Below are 19,620 nucleotides of genomic sequence, written 5' to 3'. Positions count from 1 at the left end.
AGGTTGTTATGGTGCACGTCTGAGGCAGAAGGCTGGCTGTGAGTATGAGGCCAGCCTAAGCTGTACAGTGAGACCCTACCTCAAAAACCCAAACAAAACAAATGACAATGTTCTAATCCCGGTACTGCCATGGTCAGTTAAAAGGTTCCTGGAAACATTCCCATTCTCATTGGCTTTAGAGGCCAACAGCATCTGGGACTGGGGTGTGTTAGACTGAAAGGATAAAGTACCAGGTAGCCTCCAGGACGTGTGTGGCCATTTGAAGGCAGGAAGTGGGGGGAGGGTGAGTGTCTCACTGTCACAAGCAAGCACAGGTCCTCTCCGTCCCGAATCCACACCAACCACGTGAGACGAGGTTTTCTAACACCCACCTGTCTCCATCCCGCAGGCGTCGGAACTGTGTGCTGAGCAGGCACATGAGTGTGGGCCCCAAGCGGCTGCCGGGGACCAGGTCTTCCACCATGAGGGCCGGGAACAGATCGATGTTGAGTGTCGAGCCATATAGCCTGCGATAGACAAGGAGAAAGCTGAGTGTGCCTAGCACAGCTGCCCGAGATGAAACACAGCAGACAGGAAAAAGGCCCACACATCCTCCAGACTTTACTGGACAAAGAGAGATCACTTATTTCTTTAAATCGACTTTAATCATATTTTAAATAATTTTCCTTTTCCATGTACATATAACATTTATACAAACTTATAAATGATTTAAAAAGCCAAAAACATAAGAAAGTTAAAACATAATTCTTTCCTGTGCTCCAGGGAGAACCAACCCAAGTCCATGAGGCAACCTTTCTATCTTCACACCTATCTTCTTCCTTAAATATATGAACAGTGGATAGTCTATAGGAAAAGGATGACATTAAGCCCTACCATATATTGAAATGTATCTGTCAGTGAAAATGCTGGTTAACTGGATAGGGTAGATATGTAACTGAGGCTTAAACATTTTCAAATGTTTAACAAGCATTCTCTTAAGTCCTCCCTGGCCTGGGAATATGTATGCCCATACAGAATGACACAGAAAGAAGCAGCAATGCCCACAGACCTTTCTTTTCTAGCCTTGTGCAGTTTCCCAAGAGCTCGCAAGGCAACAGGTGGTCTTGGTTCCTACTGCTGCAAGAGACAGTGCTAGAATCTGAAATAACGTCTTCCAACCCCTACTCCCCAACCCTCCATTCTCCACTAGGCTAGGAGTGATAGTGGAGAACCCCATAATCTATCTGACATGCTTCTGAAAAGGCATTCATTCATCTTAGATCAAACCTCCCCTCCTTAAGCTGGCATCTAACATCTCCAAGCACAAACTGTGGTCACGGTCTAATGTTCAGGGACAGGCACCCTGGACTAAAGCCTCCAAGGCCTTCCTAGAAGTCACCTGCCATGGGAACAGAGAGGGCTGCTGGCCTTGCTGCACAGGCACCAGATGCCAGTGCCACCTCAGGACACTTGTTCTTTGCCTTCCTCCTTGTAAAGGGGTACAGGAGACTGAAGGATATCTGTTTCGGGTCTGCTGGGGATATTTTCCACGGCACTACAGAGCTCCCTCCCCCAGGGAGAGAAGCCCAGATTCAGCCCAAGTCTTCATCCCCAGGCTGCCCTGAGACGTAAAACTTCAATGAACCGCCAGGACAGTAGATGACAGCTGCATTCTCCAAGGCCTGCTAAAAATCCTGACAGAGCTGCCTTTCATGGCCACTCAGCTCTCCTCATGTTCACATCTCACTCGTTCCTCCTTATAATTGGTTCACAGAAAGAGTAAATGAGTTAAGTAATTCGTGTGTGTGTGTGTGTGTGTGTGTGTGTGTGTGCCTGTCTGTCTGTGTGTGTGTGTGTGCCTGTCTGTCTGTGTGTGTGTGTGTGCTTGTCTGTCTGTGTGTGAGTGTGTGTGTGGTGTCTCTGTGTATGCGTGCATGTGGTGTGTGTGTATGTGTGTGTGAGAGAGTATGTGTGTAGTGTGTGTGTGGTGTGTGTCTCTGTGTGGTGTATGTGTGTGTGTGTATGTGTGTGTGTGTATGTGTGTGTGGTGTGTATGTGTGTGTATGTATGTGTGGTGTCTCTGTGTATGCGTGCATGTGGTGTGTGTGTGTATGTGTGTGTGTGTGTGTGTGAGGATATGTGTGTAGTGTGTGTGTGGTGTGTGTCTCTGGGTGGTGTGTGTGTGTGTGTGTGTGTGTGTGTGTGTGTGTGCTGTCTTTTCCAGGGGTCTCTTCCCTACAGCTGGTCCAGGCCCACCATCTTCTGCAGCAGTAGCAAGATGACTAGAAACTGAGAAGTTCTAAAATAGTTTGGCAAACAGAAGGTGACTGGGAAAGTCATCTGGATAGGAACACAGGGGACATGATGCCCATGAAGTGCAGCCAGTGAGCATAAATCCCAATTAAGCATAACGGTGACAAAAAAAAAAAAAAAAGAAAGAAAGAAAGAAAAAAACATTGTCCCCCATGGAGAACTCTAGTGCATGCTTCGCTCACCAGTAATCAAATACCATTATCTTATCAAACCGGAACACAGGTGGGCAGGGCAGCTCTCATTCAGAAACTGCAGTCTCACAAGGGAGAGCCCTCCCGCAAGCCTTCAGGTCTGAACAGCTCCTCGGAGGTAGGAGGTCTGAAGAAGCCTGGCCCGAGATGAGATGACCGAATCCTGAGCAGACCTGGGTCTATCCTCTGAGTGGTGGATTATTCACCTCCCCATGAAATGTTTGCATCGCTTATCCGGCTCCCAGGCCAGCTCTCCTCTTCTATGAGCAGTAACTACTCATGCATGAGTCACACTACAGGTGACGAGCCAGGCTCAGAAGCTGGCCAGTCTGAGGCCCACTTGACACGTGACTCTTACTGTCCCAGCTCGTAAGTATAACTGCTATCTCAACAGAAAACTTCTTACGGTTTACAAAGCCCACCTCCTGAGCACAGAGGGGCTGGCAGACAAGACTACCCCAACACTGGGCTGACTCTGTAGCACCCCAGCCAGTAGACCACAGGCTGTCCCATCTCAGCCACCAGACTTCTCTCACCGGATGACAAGAAGTCACCACGCCTAGAGACAGTGACATCACAGTTCACAGCCAAGGTCTCTTGACATCTACACACCTATCAGAGTGCCGCAGTTTACCACTACTCACCTCTGCAGTTTCTCCCGGATCACGGGACTCTTGATCTCATTTTTCAGGTCCTCAAAGGTATAAGCGGCTGACAGGTTGCAGTAGACCCTGTAGTCATGGTAGGGTGGGATGCCATGGTCCCGGCCTCGCTGGATATTGATGGCAGCCAGGTCAAGGGCCACTGTGTGTGCCATGGAGAAAAGCCTCTCTGTGAGCTCAGTGTTCAGCAGTTGAGAGGGAATGCGCATCTTCCCTGCCACTCCAAACAGCCCTCGGAGAAGTGGGTCGATGCCCCCCTCATTGACAATCCGGAAGGGTGAGAAGAAGGCTTTGTGGAGGGGCACGTGGCCCTGTGGGATGGGCTCAAAGTTCTCATCCAGCCGGTAGAGCAGAGGGTTGATCAGAGTGTGACCGAACCTGAAGGCTGCGGTGGCAAAGGCATTAAAGATGCCAGCATTGACGCTGGGGTCGTAGCCCCGGTACTCACCTAGCATCTTCATGCCCACCTCCCCCAGGATCTTGGGTAGCCAGTGCCGGTAGGTAATGTGCTGGATCTCTGCCCCCACTATCTTGCGGGTCTCATGGTAGACAGTGTCCCCATCCCAGTGCGGGTTCAGCTTCAACAGCTCTGCTGCGATGCGGTTGTGCTCCCGGAACCACAGCGTATGCATGCTGGTCAGGCCCAGCTGCTCGTTGGCACGATGGTCACCGGCCAGAAAGCACGGTATTGGACTCTCATTCTCATCACGCATACACTCAGTGGGTGGCCCCGTGGCAAAGGGAAGCAGGGGCTTGCCAGACCTCTGCACGATACCCTGACGTAGCAGGCCACGATGACTGGCCAGGTCCCGGATGCTCCGGGCTTCGTGGTCTGTGCTGCCATACACATTGGATGCGTCAATGTAGGAAGTGAGCTGGTTGATCTGCTCTCGAGGGTACACAGAGTTCATGAGCAGGGATGTCATGCCACTGCCGCACACAGGGCTTGACCGCACGAAGAACATGCATCGGGCCCCACTCCGCACTCTGGGATCGTTGGGGGGGATCATGACCGAGAAACAGGGAGGGTCATTGCTGCACACTGAGCTGCAATGCTGCCCATCAGAGAAGCGGGCCTGGCTCAGGGCCACCACTGTAGAGTCTAGGTCATGGTCAAGGAACTGGCCCCATTGCATCAGCATGTGTGTAAACTGCTCATCTGGGGTGATCACCTCTGTCCCGATCAGTGTGGTGGACACCAGGCGGGGCATGGGTAGTACATGCCCATTGTACTGACGCTGGGAATTAATGCCACGGGGCGTGTTGAATCCATTCTCATACACAGCCTTCAGCAGGCGCTCGAAGGCGGTCAGTGAGGCTCCCCACATCGGGTGCTGCAGATTGTTGCACGTGCCATCGTGCGTCCTATACTTCTGGTGGAAGCACATGTCTGAGCAGTTGTTCACACGACGGTGTGCAGTGCAGCCTGACAGGTTGGCGATGAGGCTCAGGTACTGCGGGGACACCAGATCATTGTAGTGGTAACCTGTAACACAGTAGGGTGGTATTGACTTCCACCAGCAGTGGTGCAGACCACTGCCTTCAGGGTCTCAGTTGGTGCCTGCAGATGCTCTGGCATCTGCTGGGCCGTTCCCTTCCTGCTCAGCTCACAGTTTGCTGGCTATCTTGATGCCTTTCCATCAGGGTGTATGGTTTTATACCACTAGCTCTAATGAAGTGATTCTGCAAGAAACCGGACACATTCAAAGGTACCTCATGTTGTTCTGTGGAACAGGCAGAGAAGCACCTCCATACCAGCCCTAGATCCTCTCCTTCTAGAACAGTCTCCCTGTGCCCCACACTCTACACTGCAGTGACTACTCGACTGAACACCTTTTCTTCAGAGTCTACCCTATAGCCACCTACCAGGATGAGGCCACCTACAGGGGTCTCAGACTCCTGTCATCCTCTCCTTTCCTCTGCCATCACCCCAGGACACTGCTCATGACACTAGCCTTGCATCTCACAAAATCCATCATAAAACACACCCACCCACCTGGCCAGCCAGGGGCAGGCTCCCATTAGGTTGTCTTCCCTTTCAGGAACCTTGGACTGCCCATCAGCTGCAGGAAAACCCCAGGTCTTGCTGGTCAGCAGCACACCTCTAAGAGGTGTCTATGACCTTCCTAAACACAACAAAACATAGCTACATGAATACCTCAGAACGCCATGCTCAGAGCTGTTCCACTAAATGCTGCCTGAACACATTGGCATAGCCAAGGTCTTCCCCTTCCTCACTATCCCTCCCTTACATAGTGTTCCAGTCTTCAGACATGCACAAACATCTGAGGACAAGCTCATGCACTGAAACTCACACTCACATATGAGCTCTTAGAAACACACACACACACACACACACACACACACACACACACACACACACTCATAATCCTGCCTGTACAGTCATATGACATGCCCCTATGTAAGACATGCAAGATACTTGCTCACGCATGGGCACACTCACATTCACACATGTGCACATATCCAGGTACATGAGACCAATATTCATGTATATTCTGTCTCTTTCTTATTCTCTGTCTCTCTGTCTCTGTCTGTCTCCCCTTCTCTGTCTTTCTGTCTCTCTGTCTCTCTCCCTCCCTCCCTTGCGCTCTCTCTCTCTCTCTCTTTCTCCTTCTCTCTCTCTCTCAGCTGATCAGAGCCAGCACTGCATTTTTTCATTAAAGTATCTTGAGCCTATGTCTGGCTCAGGAGACTCAGTCTATACGTTTAAAAGACTGTAAGAGAGTGATCTGTAAAATATCTATACAGAAATCCATAGTGATTTCTAGACTGGGAGAAGCAATTAGAAACATCAGCTACCCCAAGATTGTCCCAGGAAGCTTTCCTTTCACCTGTGTCACATAAGAACTAGACCTGCAGGAAGAAGAGTCTGTAGGAAGGACACACAGCAAGGCCAAATCAGACACAGGTCAATCAGCCTAGCTAATCAGATCCTACACTGTTCAAAGGTGCACACAAACATGTGTGTGCATAGCTGTGTGTGTGCATACACAGATGGTTTGTATGATAACTGGAATGCTCTGTAGGGGAGAGATAGTGAGGAAGGGGAGAGCCTTGGCTGTGACAATGTCTTCAGGCATCCTTTGATAAAACTGAGCTCTGAGCATGAGGGTCCTTGATCCTGGGGTCACCAGCTATGTTTTGATGACTTTAGGAAGGTCATGGATACCTGGTAGAAGCATGCTGCTGACCCATAGGCCTGGGGTTCTACTGGGGCTAGCTTATGGGCAGTCCAAGGCTCCTGGGCAGAGGTTCAAAGAAACACCAGGACCTATGTAAGCTCAAGAAAAATGGGCTCAGGCACTAGTGCAGGCATAGCCAGAGCCTCTTAATGATGCATACGCAGCAGAGTGTGTCTGCTACCTCACACTCAAGTCAGAAGGTGGAAGAACATGTTACTGACTTGTTCCATTCAAGTCCACCATCAAGCCATGCTGAACATGTTCCTGGATCAGCTGCAGGGTCCGCTCGAATATCTCTCCTGCCCTGGCTTGTCCCACGGTGTACGGATCCCGTGGGTACCGGAACAGAGCAAGTAGGTCATTTGGAGAACGAGGTCGGCTGGCAGGAGGGAGGGGGAGAATCAATGAGATAAATCACTGGGGACAAAAATCCAGAAACTAAAAGTATATACTGATATTACTAAATTTCTACCACTACTTTCGACAATGTAGTGCACTGTACCTGACTCATCCCAGGTGGAAGGCGACAGAGCAACAAACAGACAAACAAGAACCAAAGACACTGAAAACAAACCATTAATAGGTCAAGAGAGAGAGTCACAGGCATCGCATTTCAGTTAAGGCGCAGAGAGTCCGCAGCAATTGCCAACATGGAGGGATCCACTGGCCACCTCAGTAATTTGTTTTTGCCAAATTGTTTCTAACAAGCCACAAGAATGAGGTGGGTCTTCTAAAAATGTTTTGATTGTGAATCACAGTCCAGCGCCTATGAAGAAGGTACACCTCCTGCTAGTACTCTAACCCCAGGGAAGCCACAGTCAGTTGATGCTCCTTGCACATGAAAGTTCTTAGGACTTGCATATTAGAGTTTGGGGGGTGAAACAGGTAAAGGACCCATGCACTAGGAAAGCATGTATTCCACCCCACCCCACCCGCTTCTCTAGCAAGGCCAGCACCATGACCCCATCTACCATACCTGTCAAACAAGTGTGTCCTTGTAGAGTTGATGGCTCTGTCAACAGTTGCAATGGCTTCAACAATAGAGGTAGCAACGTATGGATCCCCATTTCGACTTACATCAGGAACTAGGAAAACATGAACACATATTACTGAGGGAAAAAAAAACCCACTACACTCTTACTCATACAGCTATGTCTAGACACGACATCATCTAGGCATAAGCCATGCTTTCATCCAAAAGCTATTTCTGCTTGCTGAACAAATGCTCGAGTCACTTCATCACCAAGTCTACTAGAAGCTGTTTTTAAACAGTATGGAAGTCAGATATTTCTTAATTAGAAGAGTTACATGACATCCTGTAGAAGTGGCAAAATGTTTATAAAATAAAGCATGGCCATGCTTATACCCAGCATGATGCCTGTGAGGGCTGTCGCTGAGGCTCTTCATGTCCATCTAGTGGACAGTGACATCACAGAAGGTGCCTTGATTCCAGGAGTCTTGCTCTTCTAAAAGGACAACCATCCCCAATGCTGGACTCAGCTCCTCAATTTCCCCTCCACTGCCAGTCCCTTCCACTATTCAGGATACACATAACACATGATATAGAAAAATACATATGCTATATAACACACTGTTGAAGGCACATCATACCTACATATTACACCATCAAAGCACATAGAACACAGCACTGAACAAGCCTACACCATAATACATACCACGCAGATAAACACAATATATACCAAATAACACAACACAACCAGCTTCCATCAAAGCTTCACACTTTGATTCTTTTTTTGAGACAATGTCTTAGTATCTAATATCTAGACATATATATATTTATCTATACCTACCTATCTATGCCTATCTATATCTATCTATGCTAGATATCCATCCATTCATCTATCATCTATCTATCTATCTATCTATCTATCTATCTATCTATCTATCTATCTATCTATCTATCTATCCATCCATCCATCCACCCATCTATCTATCTATCTATCTATCCATCTATCTACATATGCCAGACTCTGGCTGGACTAGAATTAACTAGGTAGACCAAACTGTCCTAGAACTCACAGAGCTCTCTCTGCTTCTTTCAAGTGCTGGCAATAAAGGCCTGCACCACCAAGTCCAGTGTAATTCTCACTTCTTCCTTTTTCACCTCATATACTCAGTAGTGAGACTTTGCCAAGCACAAAGACCATAACCAATCTTTTAAACCTCAGCCACTGAAACAGCTCATCTTAGCCCAGTGGTCAGTTTTCCTTCATATCCTCATAGCTGGACATTACTGAAATGGTCCTTCACTTGGTTGCTGGGGTGGACCTGCTTCTCCTGGGACAGGCAAGGAAGTACTGGGATAGACTGCCCTGCTCAGGCAGACCTCCACTCCTTGGGGCATTTGCTCATACTGCATTCTGCTTGCTTATGCTCATCGTCTTTCTTCCTCTTCTCCCCTACTCTGACTCTCTCTCTCCCCGTGTTGACTGACAGGTAGAGTCTAGTTCATACCATCCTCGCCTCTGACCCCACCTCCTTACTGGTCACTTAGAAAATATCTTTTCGTTGACTTTTCCTTTTCTATCCTGTTTGACAGCTAAATACCCCAGGGCAGAATGGACAGTTGAGCTTAAGACAGGCTCTTCTGGGTAACCTAGTCCAAGGGTGTTAATATTCTCAGCCCTGACTCCTCCCTGAACTCTAGACCCAGACCTCCCTCGTCGGCTTCTTCCCCTTGCTATGTCTGAGCAGGGTTCTTGTTTCTCCACTTTCCCAAAGCTGAACAAGACAATCAGAATGAAGATGTGACACTCTGGCTATTCACTACCCAGGAAAGGACAATACATGTGCAAAAATATCCCAGGCTGCACATCACCATACCCACCTGGAAAGCACATGATGCCTGCAGGGATCATTACAAATCAAACTGCTGGGTATGAAAAGAGCTGCTAAAGATTGTGAAAAGGTACAGGAAGGGGAAGGAATGCCAAGGGTTGCCCAGTCGTGGCCAAGTTAGGGCCAAACATTTTGTTCTCTGAGTTACTCTGATATCCTATTCTTATTTGATTTCTGGTACTGTAACAAATATCCTGGCAAAAAGCAACTTAGGGAAGACAGGATATATTTGGCTTACAATCCCAGGTTACAGTCCACGACTAGGGATATCAGGCAAGAATTTAAAAGTATTAAATCCAATCAAAAGCAGAGAGAAAAAAAACATATCCTTTTTCCTCCCTTACGTGATTCAAACCCCCTTGTTCAGAGAATGGTGCCACCCACAGTGGGCTTTATCTTTTTGCATTAATGAACAACCAAAACAATTATCCACAGATGTGTCAACAAGCCAACTATCTAGATCATTTCTAAATAAGCGTTTCCTAGGTGATTCTAAATTGTGTCACATTACAGTTCAACCTAACCAGCACATACCCTAAATGGATGCTCATAGGATAAGATTCCTGATACTATAACCACCCAAACCCTCTGAGACAATGCCTTGTGCTTGGCAGACACATCTTACCGTTCACGCTGAGTACCATGCTCACAGAGGCATATCCAATTGTGTTCCGAGCTACACACTCATAGCGACCTGCATCAGCAGTGCCAACATCATTGATGGTCAAGAATCCTTCCGGGCTGATGTGAAATTTTCCACTTTCTGTTACCTGAACACCATCCTGGGGTAAAATAATAAAAATGAGACTTCATTAAGACCAGGAAACAGAAGTTGCCTGGGAGATAGGAATGTTGATCAACTGTTAAGGCTCAAACAGTAAATTCTCTGAAGCTATGTTTACATCTGTCCCAACCTTCCCAGGGAAGGAAACTTGCAACTGCTCTCTCAGGTCAAACTCACTCCCTGCGATAAGCTCTTCTACATATCTGTCCTTCGCTGAGAAGAGAGCTGTGTGTAAAAGATGAGCTGCGGGGACACCTGTGCACAGAGCTGTGGTGGAAAGGTCTCAGGAACCTAGGAATGACCTGAGAGAGTGACTCAGAGACAGAACTGATAAGCCATGTGCAGACCACAGCTGCCTCACTCTGGAGAAGAGCAGTGAGGGAGCTGGAGGGCACTGAGAACTGGTACTCTGTGAGGACTGCAGTGAGGTGCCTATGTGTCCCAGAAGACTCCTCTGTATGCAGTATGGGAATTCAGCCTAACAGTGGGCTAAATACAGAGCAAAGAAAAATGACGTAGCAAAAACTCAACTATACTCTTCGAAGCTGTAGACCTATAAAGGACTTTCTTTCCTTCTGATGCTTTTGTTTTCATTATTTTTATTATTAAGACTTCCTTCATTCCTTCAGCCAGGTGATGGTAGCACATGCCTTTAATCCCTGCACTTCAGAGGCAGAGGCAGGCAGAACTCTGAGTTCAAGGCCAGCCTGGTGTATTATAGAGAGAGTGCCAGGACAGTCAGGGCTACATGGAAAAATCCTTCTTTGAAAAACAGAGAGAGAGAGAGAGAGAGAGAGAGAGAGAGAGAGAGAGAGAGAGAGAGAGAGAGAGAACTTTAAACACACACTGCAGCAGAGGGAGCCTGGGTGAGGTGCCAGCTCTTACCTTGTTCCAGGTGATGGCTGGCTCTGGTTCCCCCTGGGAGCTACAAGGCAGCTGCACGTTGGTGCCCACCTCTACAGTCATGTCACTGGGAATGCTGGCAAATACTGGGGTGACTACAAGGCAAGTGTGGGAAAGAGACAGCAACTGATTCATACTGTGAGGCTTCAGAAGAGCAGAGCCCATACTCAGGCCAACCCAGAGCCCTGCAACCGAACAGGACTCAGATCTTACTGACTAAGACAAAGAGCTCTGGGGCTTTGCCAGAAAGCCAGGCTACGTGCACTCTCTAATCCTCACTCATGACCAGCAATCGGCAGCTTGCAGTGTGGTGTGGCTCACTGTCAAAACAATGTCCTGATGTTCAAGATTTATCAGACAGGAGAGGGAGCTTACCAGGCACTGTCATTGGATCCCACCATGGGGAACTGGACCTGAGCACATTGGGTTTGCCAAGCAAGTACCGGAAGGGAAGTCCACAAAACCCACAGTGGATAGTATGGGTATGAGAGACAAAACAAGGTTCATGGTAGCCTCGGTAGCCTCAGTGGCCTCAGGCTACATCCACCTGTCAGCTCTAACATGCTCACTAACAAAGCCAGTCTCATTGAGGCCAGCATGACATGAAAAAATGTTTTCATAACTAGGGAAGAGGTTTAAGTGTCTGTTTGAATCCCTCATGAACAAAGCCAGGATTCTAAACATAATGCAGAGACCAGAACAGCTAAAACGACAATGTTGACACTGATGTCATCAGGAAGTCTGTCACTGATGACAGGCATGCACAGATCCACAAGTCAACAGTACCTACCTCTGGGCTGTACAGTCAGGTGGGCCACCACCTTCTGGGAGCCAATGATGTTGACGGCCTGGCACTCATACTGGCCCTGGTCATGCAGGGCCACCCCAGAAATCCTGAGTGTTCCTGAGGACAGCACCAGGTGCCGCCTGTCCACTGAGAGCTGGCTCCCTACAAAGTAAGGAGTAAGACATCAGGCACTCTGGACAAAGAGGCTTTCAGGGTAGGCTAGGAGACAAAGAATGTTATCTCTAAAGATGGTGGTGTCACTGAGCTGAACTATATAGAACAAATGGCCTCTCCTGCTCCAGTAAGTAGGTCCTTATTCAACACCACATGTGGGCTGCTACAAGTGATTGGCCATCCATAAAGGAGGAGTCAAATGAGGACCCCAAGGAGTATCACAGAAAGGAATACAGAACAGAGGCAAAAGGCAAAATTAGGAATAAGGACAAGTAGGGCTCGTCCCCAGCTATGCCTAAGGAAACAGACTGAAAAGGGACCTGGGCCCAGACTGCAAAGAAGGCAAGACCATTAGAGAAGGAGGATACTCCAGCATGATTTGTGGATAAGGCTTTCCACCAGGCGGCCTCCCTAGCCTCTACCTCAGTCTACTCCTCAGGAGCCTTGAGCAGGACTCCTCAGAGGGAGGGGTTTTGGCTTTTTGGTTGAAGAAAAAAATGGCAGGTCATCTCTGGGGTCCCTGGACATAGCACCTGCCCTTACCACAATCTCACTCAAACTTAGGAGCCTCCATCAAACCACAGGAGCCAGGAAGTGACCAAGTGCTAAGCAATTACACACCAAGGGCGGAAATGGGGAGTCAGGAGACAGACCCTGTTTTTAGTGGGCTCTACAAGGGACCTAGAAAACTCTAGCCCGCATACTGGGAGCGTCAATCCATGATGCCTACAGTGATCACTCATGCTGCACCAGAAGGCAGGTCCTATGGAAAGATGCTACTTTTGCCTAACCAGGGACAATAGCTGGTGTCCTAGAAGTATGAGAAGGTGGAGGGCCCAGAGTGACGTCTTACCTCCCTTGGTCCAGGCGATGACTGGCTGAGGGTAGCCCTTAGCCTCACACTGGAAGTCCACAGTCTGTCCTTCAATGACCACTCGGCTCTGAGGGGTTACAGTGAACTGAGGAAGGGCTGAAGAGGAAAAACATTTAAATGTGGCGCTGAGAGACAACACCCTGTAAAGAGACTCTGTAACGTAGTAACACAGCAAAAGGACCGTAGCAAGGGTACCATGTACTGTTCGGCTGTTCCTCCAAGATGAAAGCTTCATCTTGGAGGGAAACTTAAGGCATAAGACTTGGGAAGGAGGGGTTGGGGATTTAGTTCAGTGGTAGAGCGCTTGCCTAGCAAGCGCAAGGCCCTGGGTTCGGTCCCCAGCTCCGAGAAAAAGGAGAAAAAAAAAAAGACTTGGGAAGGAAAGTGAAACAACAGAATGTTCTTAGGGGAAGGAAATAAATACCACAGGGAAGCTTGCTAAGGCAACAAGCACATGACTCAAAAGAGCTTCAGAAAGATCCCTAAACCTACCACACTTGCTACCCTTGTTCCTCCCCAAGAGTGTTGTACTGGCTGGTTTTGTGTGTCAACTTAACACAAGCTGAAGTTATCACAGTGAAAGGAGCCTCAGTTGAGGAAATGTCTTCAGAGACCCAGTCCATTGTAGGTGGTGCCATCCCTGGGCTGGTAGTCTGGTAGTCTTGGGTTCTATTAGAGAGCAAGCTGAGCAAGCCAGGGGAAGCAAGCCAGTAAGTAACATCCCTTCACGGCCTCTGCATCAGCTCCTGCTTCCTGACCTGCTTGAGTTCCAGTCCTGACTTCCTTTGGTGATGAACATCAATGTGTAACAGGAAGTGTAAGCTGAATAAACCCTTTCCTCCCCAATTTGCTTCTAGATCATGATGTTTTGTTCAGGAATAGAAACCCTCAGGCAAGTGTATAAACAATAACACTGCTGAGAGGAGACTTTCAGACAGTCCCAGCCACCTGGAAGAAGCAGACACCAGCCAACAGTATCACAGCAGCAGAGACAGGCCAAGCTGACTAGAAAAAAAAACAAGAAGAAGCCACGCTGCCTGGAAGAGACTCAGACCAAATGAACCAATTGGAAAGGACACTCCCCAACCTGTGGTACTGCCGGCAGCTGTGCGAAGAGCTCCAGGTCCCCTGCCTTTGTGAGTTGTCACTCAGGCTCCAGTGGGCACTGGTGATGCAGCTGTCTTTGAGTCATTTCTGCTCAACCTCACCCGTATTCATGTAAGTAACAGGCCCCCACCTACTCATTGGTTCCCCAAGTTGGATTCTGCTGATGTCTCTCCTTTGTCATCAGTTCCCTGTCTGGGGTGGTAGACATTTGTTCATTTCCCTTCAGGAATAGTGCCACACCACACCGTGTCTCCAAGGAAATGAGGGAGGAGGAAGACACAGAGAGAAAGTAGGTAGAAACATAGAAAGAACACCCAAAAACAGTGCTCCCTCAGAGCTACACAGAGCAGGACTCACACAGAAGACCATTCATATACCATGCTGCAGGTTACAAGGCATTGGGTACCAAGGACATTGTATTCAGCCTGGGGGAAGCTGAAGGGAGAGGTCTGCCCTACTACTAGTTATGGTATGCAAATGGTTAAAACATGTCACCTGGGGCTTCTGTGAAACTCACTTGAGTAAGAACTACTGTATAGTTAAGAGTATGTTACAGGACAGTGTGTCTAACCAGAGCAGAGACTGGTTCCTAAAGAAATCATTCAAAGAGGTAAACCTGCCTCCCATGACTGCACGGCTGTGTGTAGACAGGAAATGGGAAAGACCAATTCGCAGGAAACTGCTGGTGAGGCATGAGACCATTGAAGAGAGAGGGACACCTGTGTGTCTGAGAGGTTCCCAACTTATACCCAGCTTCATAACTTACCTGAAAATAAACAAGTTCATCTAAGATCAGTTAAGGAAAAAACTGCACAGTGAACATACTCGATATCACTGGGATTCCAGGGTGCATTCATAGCTGTGAACAAAACACTTAACACTGGCTCACTGTCAATGTGACTTCTGGGTACACTCTCAGCTGTGTGCATGGTATGCACACTGACTTACGATCACTCTGGCTGAAGAGTGCATTCATATCTATGTGCAAGGTACACTTGGCGTTGTAAGCTAAGAAAAGTCACGGCTGTGCGTAAGGTGCTCTCACTGGTTTGTTACCAATGTGCCCCTGGCGTGCACTGTAACATACTACTGTGATGTCAGTACACAGTCAAAGCTCTATGCAAGGTGTACACCCTGTCCAGCTACCACTGTGACCGCAGAATATACTTAGAGCTGACTGCATCACATACACACCGATTCACTTCCAACGTCTGGGTATTTATGTCCACATTCAAGGATGTCAGTACCTGGATGTTCTGAACATTGCAACTTCAAAGTTCTATCCTCCTAAAGAAAGCTGTCTAATCACTAAATCAAATGGAGTGGCTCTTACATTTTTAAAAAGCAAGGCGGAGTTGGAGAAATGACTCAATCCCTAGAAATCACATAAAACAAAGCTGGGCATGGGGCTAAGGGAGGTGGGTACCTGAAGCTTCCTAGCTGGCCAGCCTAGCCTACTTGGTCAGTTCCAGGGCAGTGAAAGACCCAGTGTCAAACAAAACAGAATCAAAACAATGCAAAACCCCCCAAAGCTAGGACAACCCCTGTAACTGTTCTCTCTAGTTCATATATGCACACCCACCCACCCACAAACAAATGTACCTATGCACGGACAAGTTCACAGAAGCATGCACATGTGCCCATATCAAAATAGCTAGGCATGGTGGCATACATCTTAATCCCAGCACCTGAGAGGAGGATCACAAGCTCAAGGCCAGGCTGGGCTGGCAAGACTCATCTCAAAAATAGAGAGAAGGGAAGGAACAAAGGAAGTGATACAGAGGTGTGATGTGGTGCAGGCAGGGCAAAGCCCCAAAGGCTGCTGGAACTATGCAAAGCCAAGAGTCTGGTGACACGGTAGGATACTCACCCTGTACAATGATGAAGGCCGTGGCATGGATGCTGTCCACGCTGTTGGATGCAAAGCACGTGTACTCGCCACTATCGCTCTGGGCGACGTTCTGTATATACAGTCCTCCAGAGGGAGTGATATTCACTCGAGGGTCAATCGGCAAGGGTGTCCGGTCACCTCGAGTCCACGTGATCTGAGGCAGAGGGTGACCTGTGGCACTGCACTCCAGAGTGACACTCTCACCCACCAGTACCTCTGTGTTCTGCGGCTGGATTACAAAAGTGGGTCGGGCTGTCACAAACAAAAATTCCCAATTAATTTCGTACTGCTGCACGAGATTTCTGCATGGTATTTTTGATGTCCAGGCTGCTCACTCACCCTGATGGGTTCCAAAATAAGCAAAAGCAGTAATATTTAATCACATGCTTTCTTGTTGTCATTCCCTTTCAAATAAATGTGCAGATGGGGCTGAAGAAATGGTGAAGTAAACAATAAGACACTTGCATTTGAACACAAGGGCCTCAATTTGAATCCCCAGCGCACACAAAACCCTAGGCGTGGTAGCATCTGTAATCCCAGCACTCCTAACACAGTATTGGAGTGAGAAGGAGAATCCTCAGACTCTAGTGTAACCAGCTAGCTCATTGTACATAGTGGTGACCAACAAGAAACCCTGTCCTAAATAGCGTACAAGACATGGATCAACAGCCATGATCTCCACACATCCCTCTGATCTCCACACTGTTACACGCATGTGTCTACATGAACACATGAATGCACAGATTATATTTTTAAAAAGTGAAGAAAATAATACCCAGATCATCCAGATGCAGGCAAGCTGTGGACAATGACCACTGTGGGGAGAGCTGCATCTCCCCCCGCCCCCAGACACACCCTCGACTCTATGAAGAACATTTTTTGTTTCTTATAAATATACTGCCAAGTCAATTAATGGTGGTAGTCCCTACTGGCCCATGAAATTGCTTGTGGGGTATATTTAAATCAGATAAAAATACCATTTTCATCACAAAATGAAAAGGGCAGATAAGTACAATGAAAGAATAGCTTCAACTCTAAATCTAGTGTGGAGGGGCACCCACACATTTGCTAATAGGTTCCATAGGAAGGTATTTGTATACAATGGGACCATGGTTGATACACACAGCCTACCTGGAGAGAGGTAGTCACAGCCCAGCCGTAGGAATAGAAGCTGCATGCACCCTTGTGTTGGACAGTACATTCTATGGAACTAATTCTACACATTATTTCCTAAGATATAAATACAGTTACCTGTGCCACCTGTGGCCCATGACCCTTATTCATAAACGTGGACTCCAAAAAGCCCCAAAACCAGGATTCCTTTTTAATTGTTTGCAAAATTAAACACAGGTAGCACGGGACATTTCTGGGACTCATGGAGACTCTATATACAGCTTTCTTTGTGGACATTGGCACCTGCATTGTGGTGTATCATCCTAGAATGTAAGTTGGAAATGAATTATGTTCTATGATGCCTTTTAAAGAAAATCCCCGAATCTCTGGACTTCAAAGAGAGCTAGTCCAAAGGTTTTGAATAAAGGAAATGGGACCATGGCACCTAATGGTTTGGGAAAGCATCTGAGGTATATCAAAGAATGGCTGGTTAGAGAAATGAGGGACCCTGTGTGGAAGTGAGAGAACAGGGAAGCCTCCTTCCAGTACACAAGTCTTCTTATGCTTGCTTGGTCTAGAAGAAACAGGAATGCACACAAGTGTTTTGGGCAAAGGACAGGAACAGGGGTGAAGGAAAGGAAGGAAAAGAGGAGTGGAGCTTTTCTAATTTTATTTTATTTATTAGGATTTGCTGGTGTTTAAGTTGTGCTATCAAAATTCACTAGCAATACACTCATCTGACTGGACACTATTCAAAGTTCAGAACAGTGCCCAAGTCAGAGTTGCTTGAGGGCAACTGCAAGCCCCTTATCATTAGCCAAGATGGGATACGATTAGGCTCCGTAGGAGGAAAGGAGAAAACTAGACACTCGGGCCCCAACCAGGAGGAGAAAGGACTAGAAAGAAAGGCAGTTCCCATCCACTCCCTCGGATCTGACTGACCAGAGGAGAAAGGATTCTCATCGCATTGAGGTCCCATCTCTTGAATGCTGTTGGTACCCTCAGAGGCTCAGGGCCTACTTTACCTCTACACCAGGCAGAGGATGGTGATTCCCAAGGGTGTGAGGAAGAGGGAGTGGGAAACAGGAAGGGTAGAAGGAGAGGCAAAGGAAGAGGAAATAAGAGAAGCATCCCGCAGATTAAAAGTACACAAAACTCCATAGTGCACAAGCTGAGATGGGTATTTTGAAGAGAATGATAAATAATTAAGACAAATAACTTAAGACTTTGGTAATTTATAAAAACGTTTAAAGGTCAGCAAAACAGCTCTGCATGTAAAGGTGCTGACATCAAGCCTGACAACCTGAGGTCAATCCCTAGGCCTCACACAGTGAAAAGAGAAAACTGACTCCCAGACTACCACAACTTATCTTCTTATCTCCACACGTATTCTCTCCCTTTCCCATCCCTGTCTCTCTATATATAAAAGATTGAAGAATACACTTAATGTTTTCTAAAATAGGAACCAGCAAGGGTCCAGTGAATAAAGGCACTTGTTGCCAAGTCTGACAACCTGAGTTCAATCCCTGGTACCCACTTGGTAAAAGAAGAAAACTAAGCAACTGCATAAAGTTGTCCTCGGATCTCCACACAGGCTGTGGCATGGGTGTATGCACATGTATTATATACTATATAAAAATTTCCAACATAGTGCTGGGAAGATGAAAATATAGTTTAGTAACAAGGCTCAGAAGTTTAATTCACCAGAAAAATAGTATATAATTTATATGCCCCAAATAACAGTACTTCAAAATACATAGAGCATATTTATCTGTTTGCTATCCAGGAAAGACAGTTTTTCTCCCTCTTACTACAAGCTAATGTCTGGGACAGGAGTTTAAAAACATTTTACACAGGTCAATGATGCAGCTCGTCAGCTCTATGGCCCACAGACTGTGTTTCTCATCAACTCTCTGCTGCTATAGCAAGAAGGCAGCCAGCAATGTCCCAACAGGACATTCATACAGGAACTGAAATTTGAGCTTTTTACAATCATCATGTGTCAAATAAAATGTCCTTTTAAAAGTGTCAGTCACTTTAAAATGCAGTGGCTAAATTGTGAACTTTAGATGAATGAGAAGTGGCTGGGATTGGGCCACAGGGTTTAGTCTTCAGTCTTTTAAACCGACCCCTTTCTGAGATCCCAGGTTGAACAGTATTCTGGAGGAGGCCCTTTTGTACATCTGAACCAGCTATGCCAATACAACCAGGGCACTTGGTTAAATAAAGCCATTGACTGGAAGAAGAAATGGGACTCATATTGACAGGAGTTAAATTCAGAATACTCAGGCCACAGAGATAGCCAGGATTCAATGACTTGTGCTCAGGGCGTCTCTCCTTAGTAAGTTTGTTACTCAAGCCTACCCTGTCCCCCCTGTCCTATTACACACTTCATGGTTGAACTACCATGAATCCAACTTGGAGGCCACTTCTGCTGCTTATGTGCAGCACTGTCTATGGCCAGGACTCATGCCTTCCTTCTCTCTAGAGGCTAACAGCAGTATCACTTGCAAAGATGGCCTGCCTGGGGCCAAATTTAACAGAAAATTACATGCCTATGGGCTCTAAGCAGCTAGGCACTCTAAGTTATTAATATTTAATTATCGATGCTTGGATGTACTAAGACAAAGGAGACAGTCATAAAGAACAAAGAGCTTAAACAAACAACTCAGAATCAGGTGCACGGCTATCAGGTTGGTTTTACAAAGGTGTAAAAACCAAGATGTTAAGTAAAAGCAGATGCTTAGCAACCTGTAGACAAAGCCAAGGCAGTAAGAGAA

General features: G+C 47.2%; 1 protein-coding gene across 2 annotated transcripts in view; it reads right to left on the bottom strand.

Moving 5' to 3' along the window:
- Pxdn (peroxidasin) overlaps positions 1–19,620 on the bottom strand; it is a 77,597-nt gene that overhangs the window by 11,209 nt on the left and 46,768 nt on the right. For both annotated transcript variants that reach the window (XM_039112793.2, NM_001271261.1), the window contains 9 exons: positions 15,707–15,979; positions 12,709–12,825; positions 11,685–11,843; positions 10,877–10,989; positions 9,833–9,989; positions 7,325–7,433; positions 6,570–6,727; positions 3,128–4,631; positions 372–506 (listed from right to left, as the gene is read on the bottom strand). In XM_039112793.2, the coding sequence (XP_038968721.1) occupies positions 372–506; positions 3,128–4,631; positions 6,570–6,727; positions 7,325–7,433; positions 9,833–9,989; positions 10,877–10,989; positions 11,685–11,843; positions 12,709–12,825; positions 15,707–15,979 (2,725 nt within the window). The remainder of the gene's footprint in view (positions 1–371; positions 507–3,127; positions 4,632–6,569; positions 6,728–7,324; positions 7,434–9,832; positions 9,990–10,876; positions 10,990–11,684; positions 11,844–12,708; positions 12,826–15,706; positions 15,980–19,620) is intronic.

This window comes from Rattus norvegicus, chromosome 6 (assembly GCF_036323735.1).
Source record: "Rattus norvegicus strain BN/NHsdMcwi chromosome 6, GRCr8, whole genome shotgun sequence".
Classification (NCBI taxonomy): Eukaryota; Metazoa; Chordata; class Mammalia; order Rodentia; family Muridae; genus Rattus; species Rattus norvegicus.
This window is presented reverse-complemented; position numbering and strand designations above follow the sequence as displayed.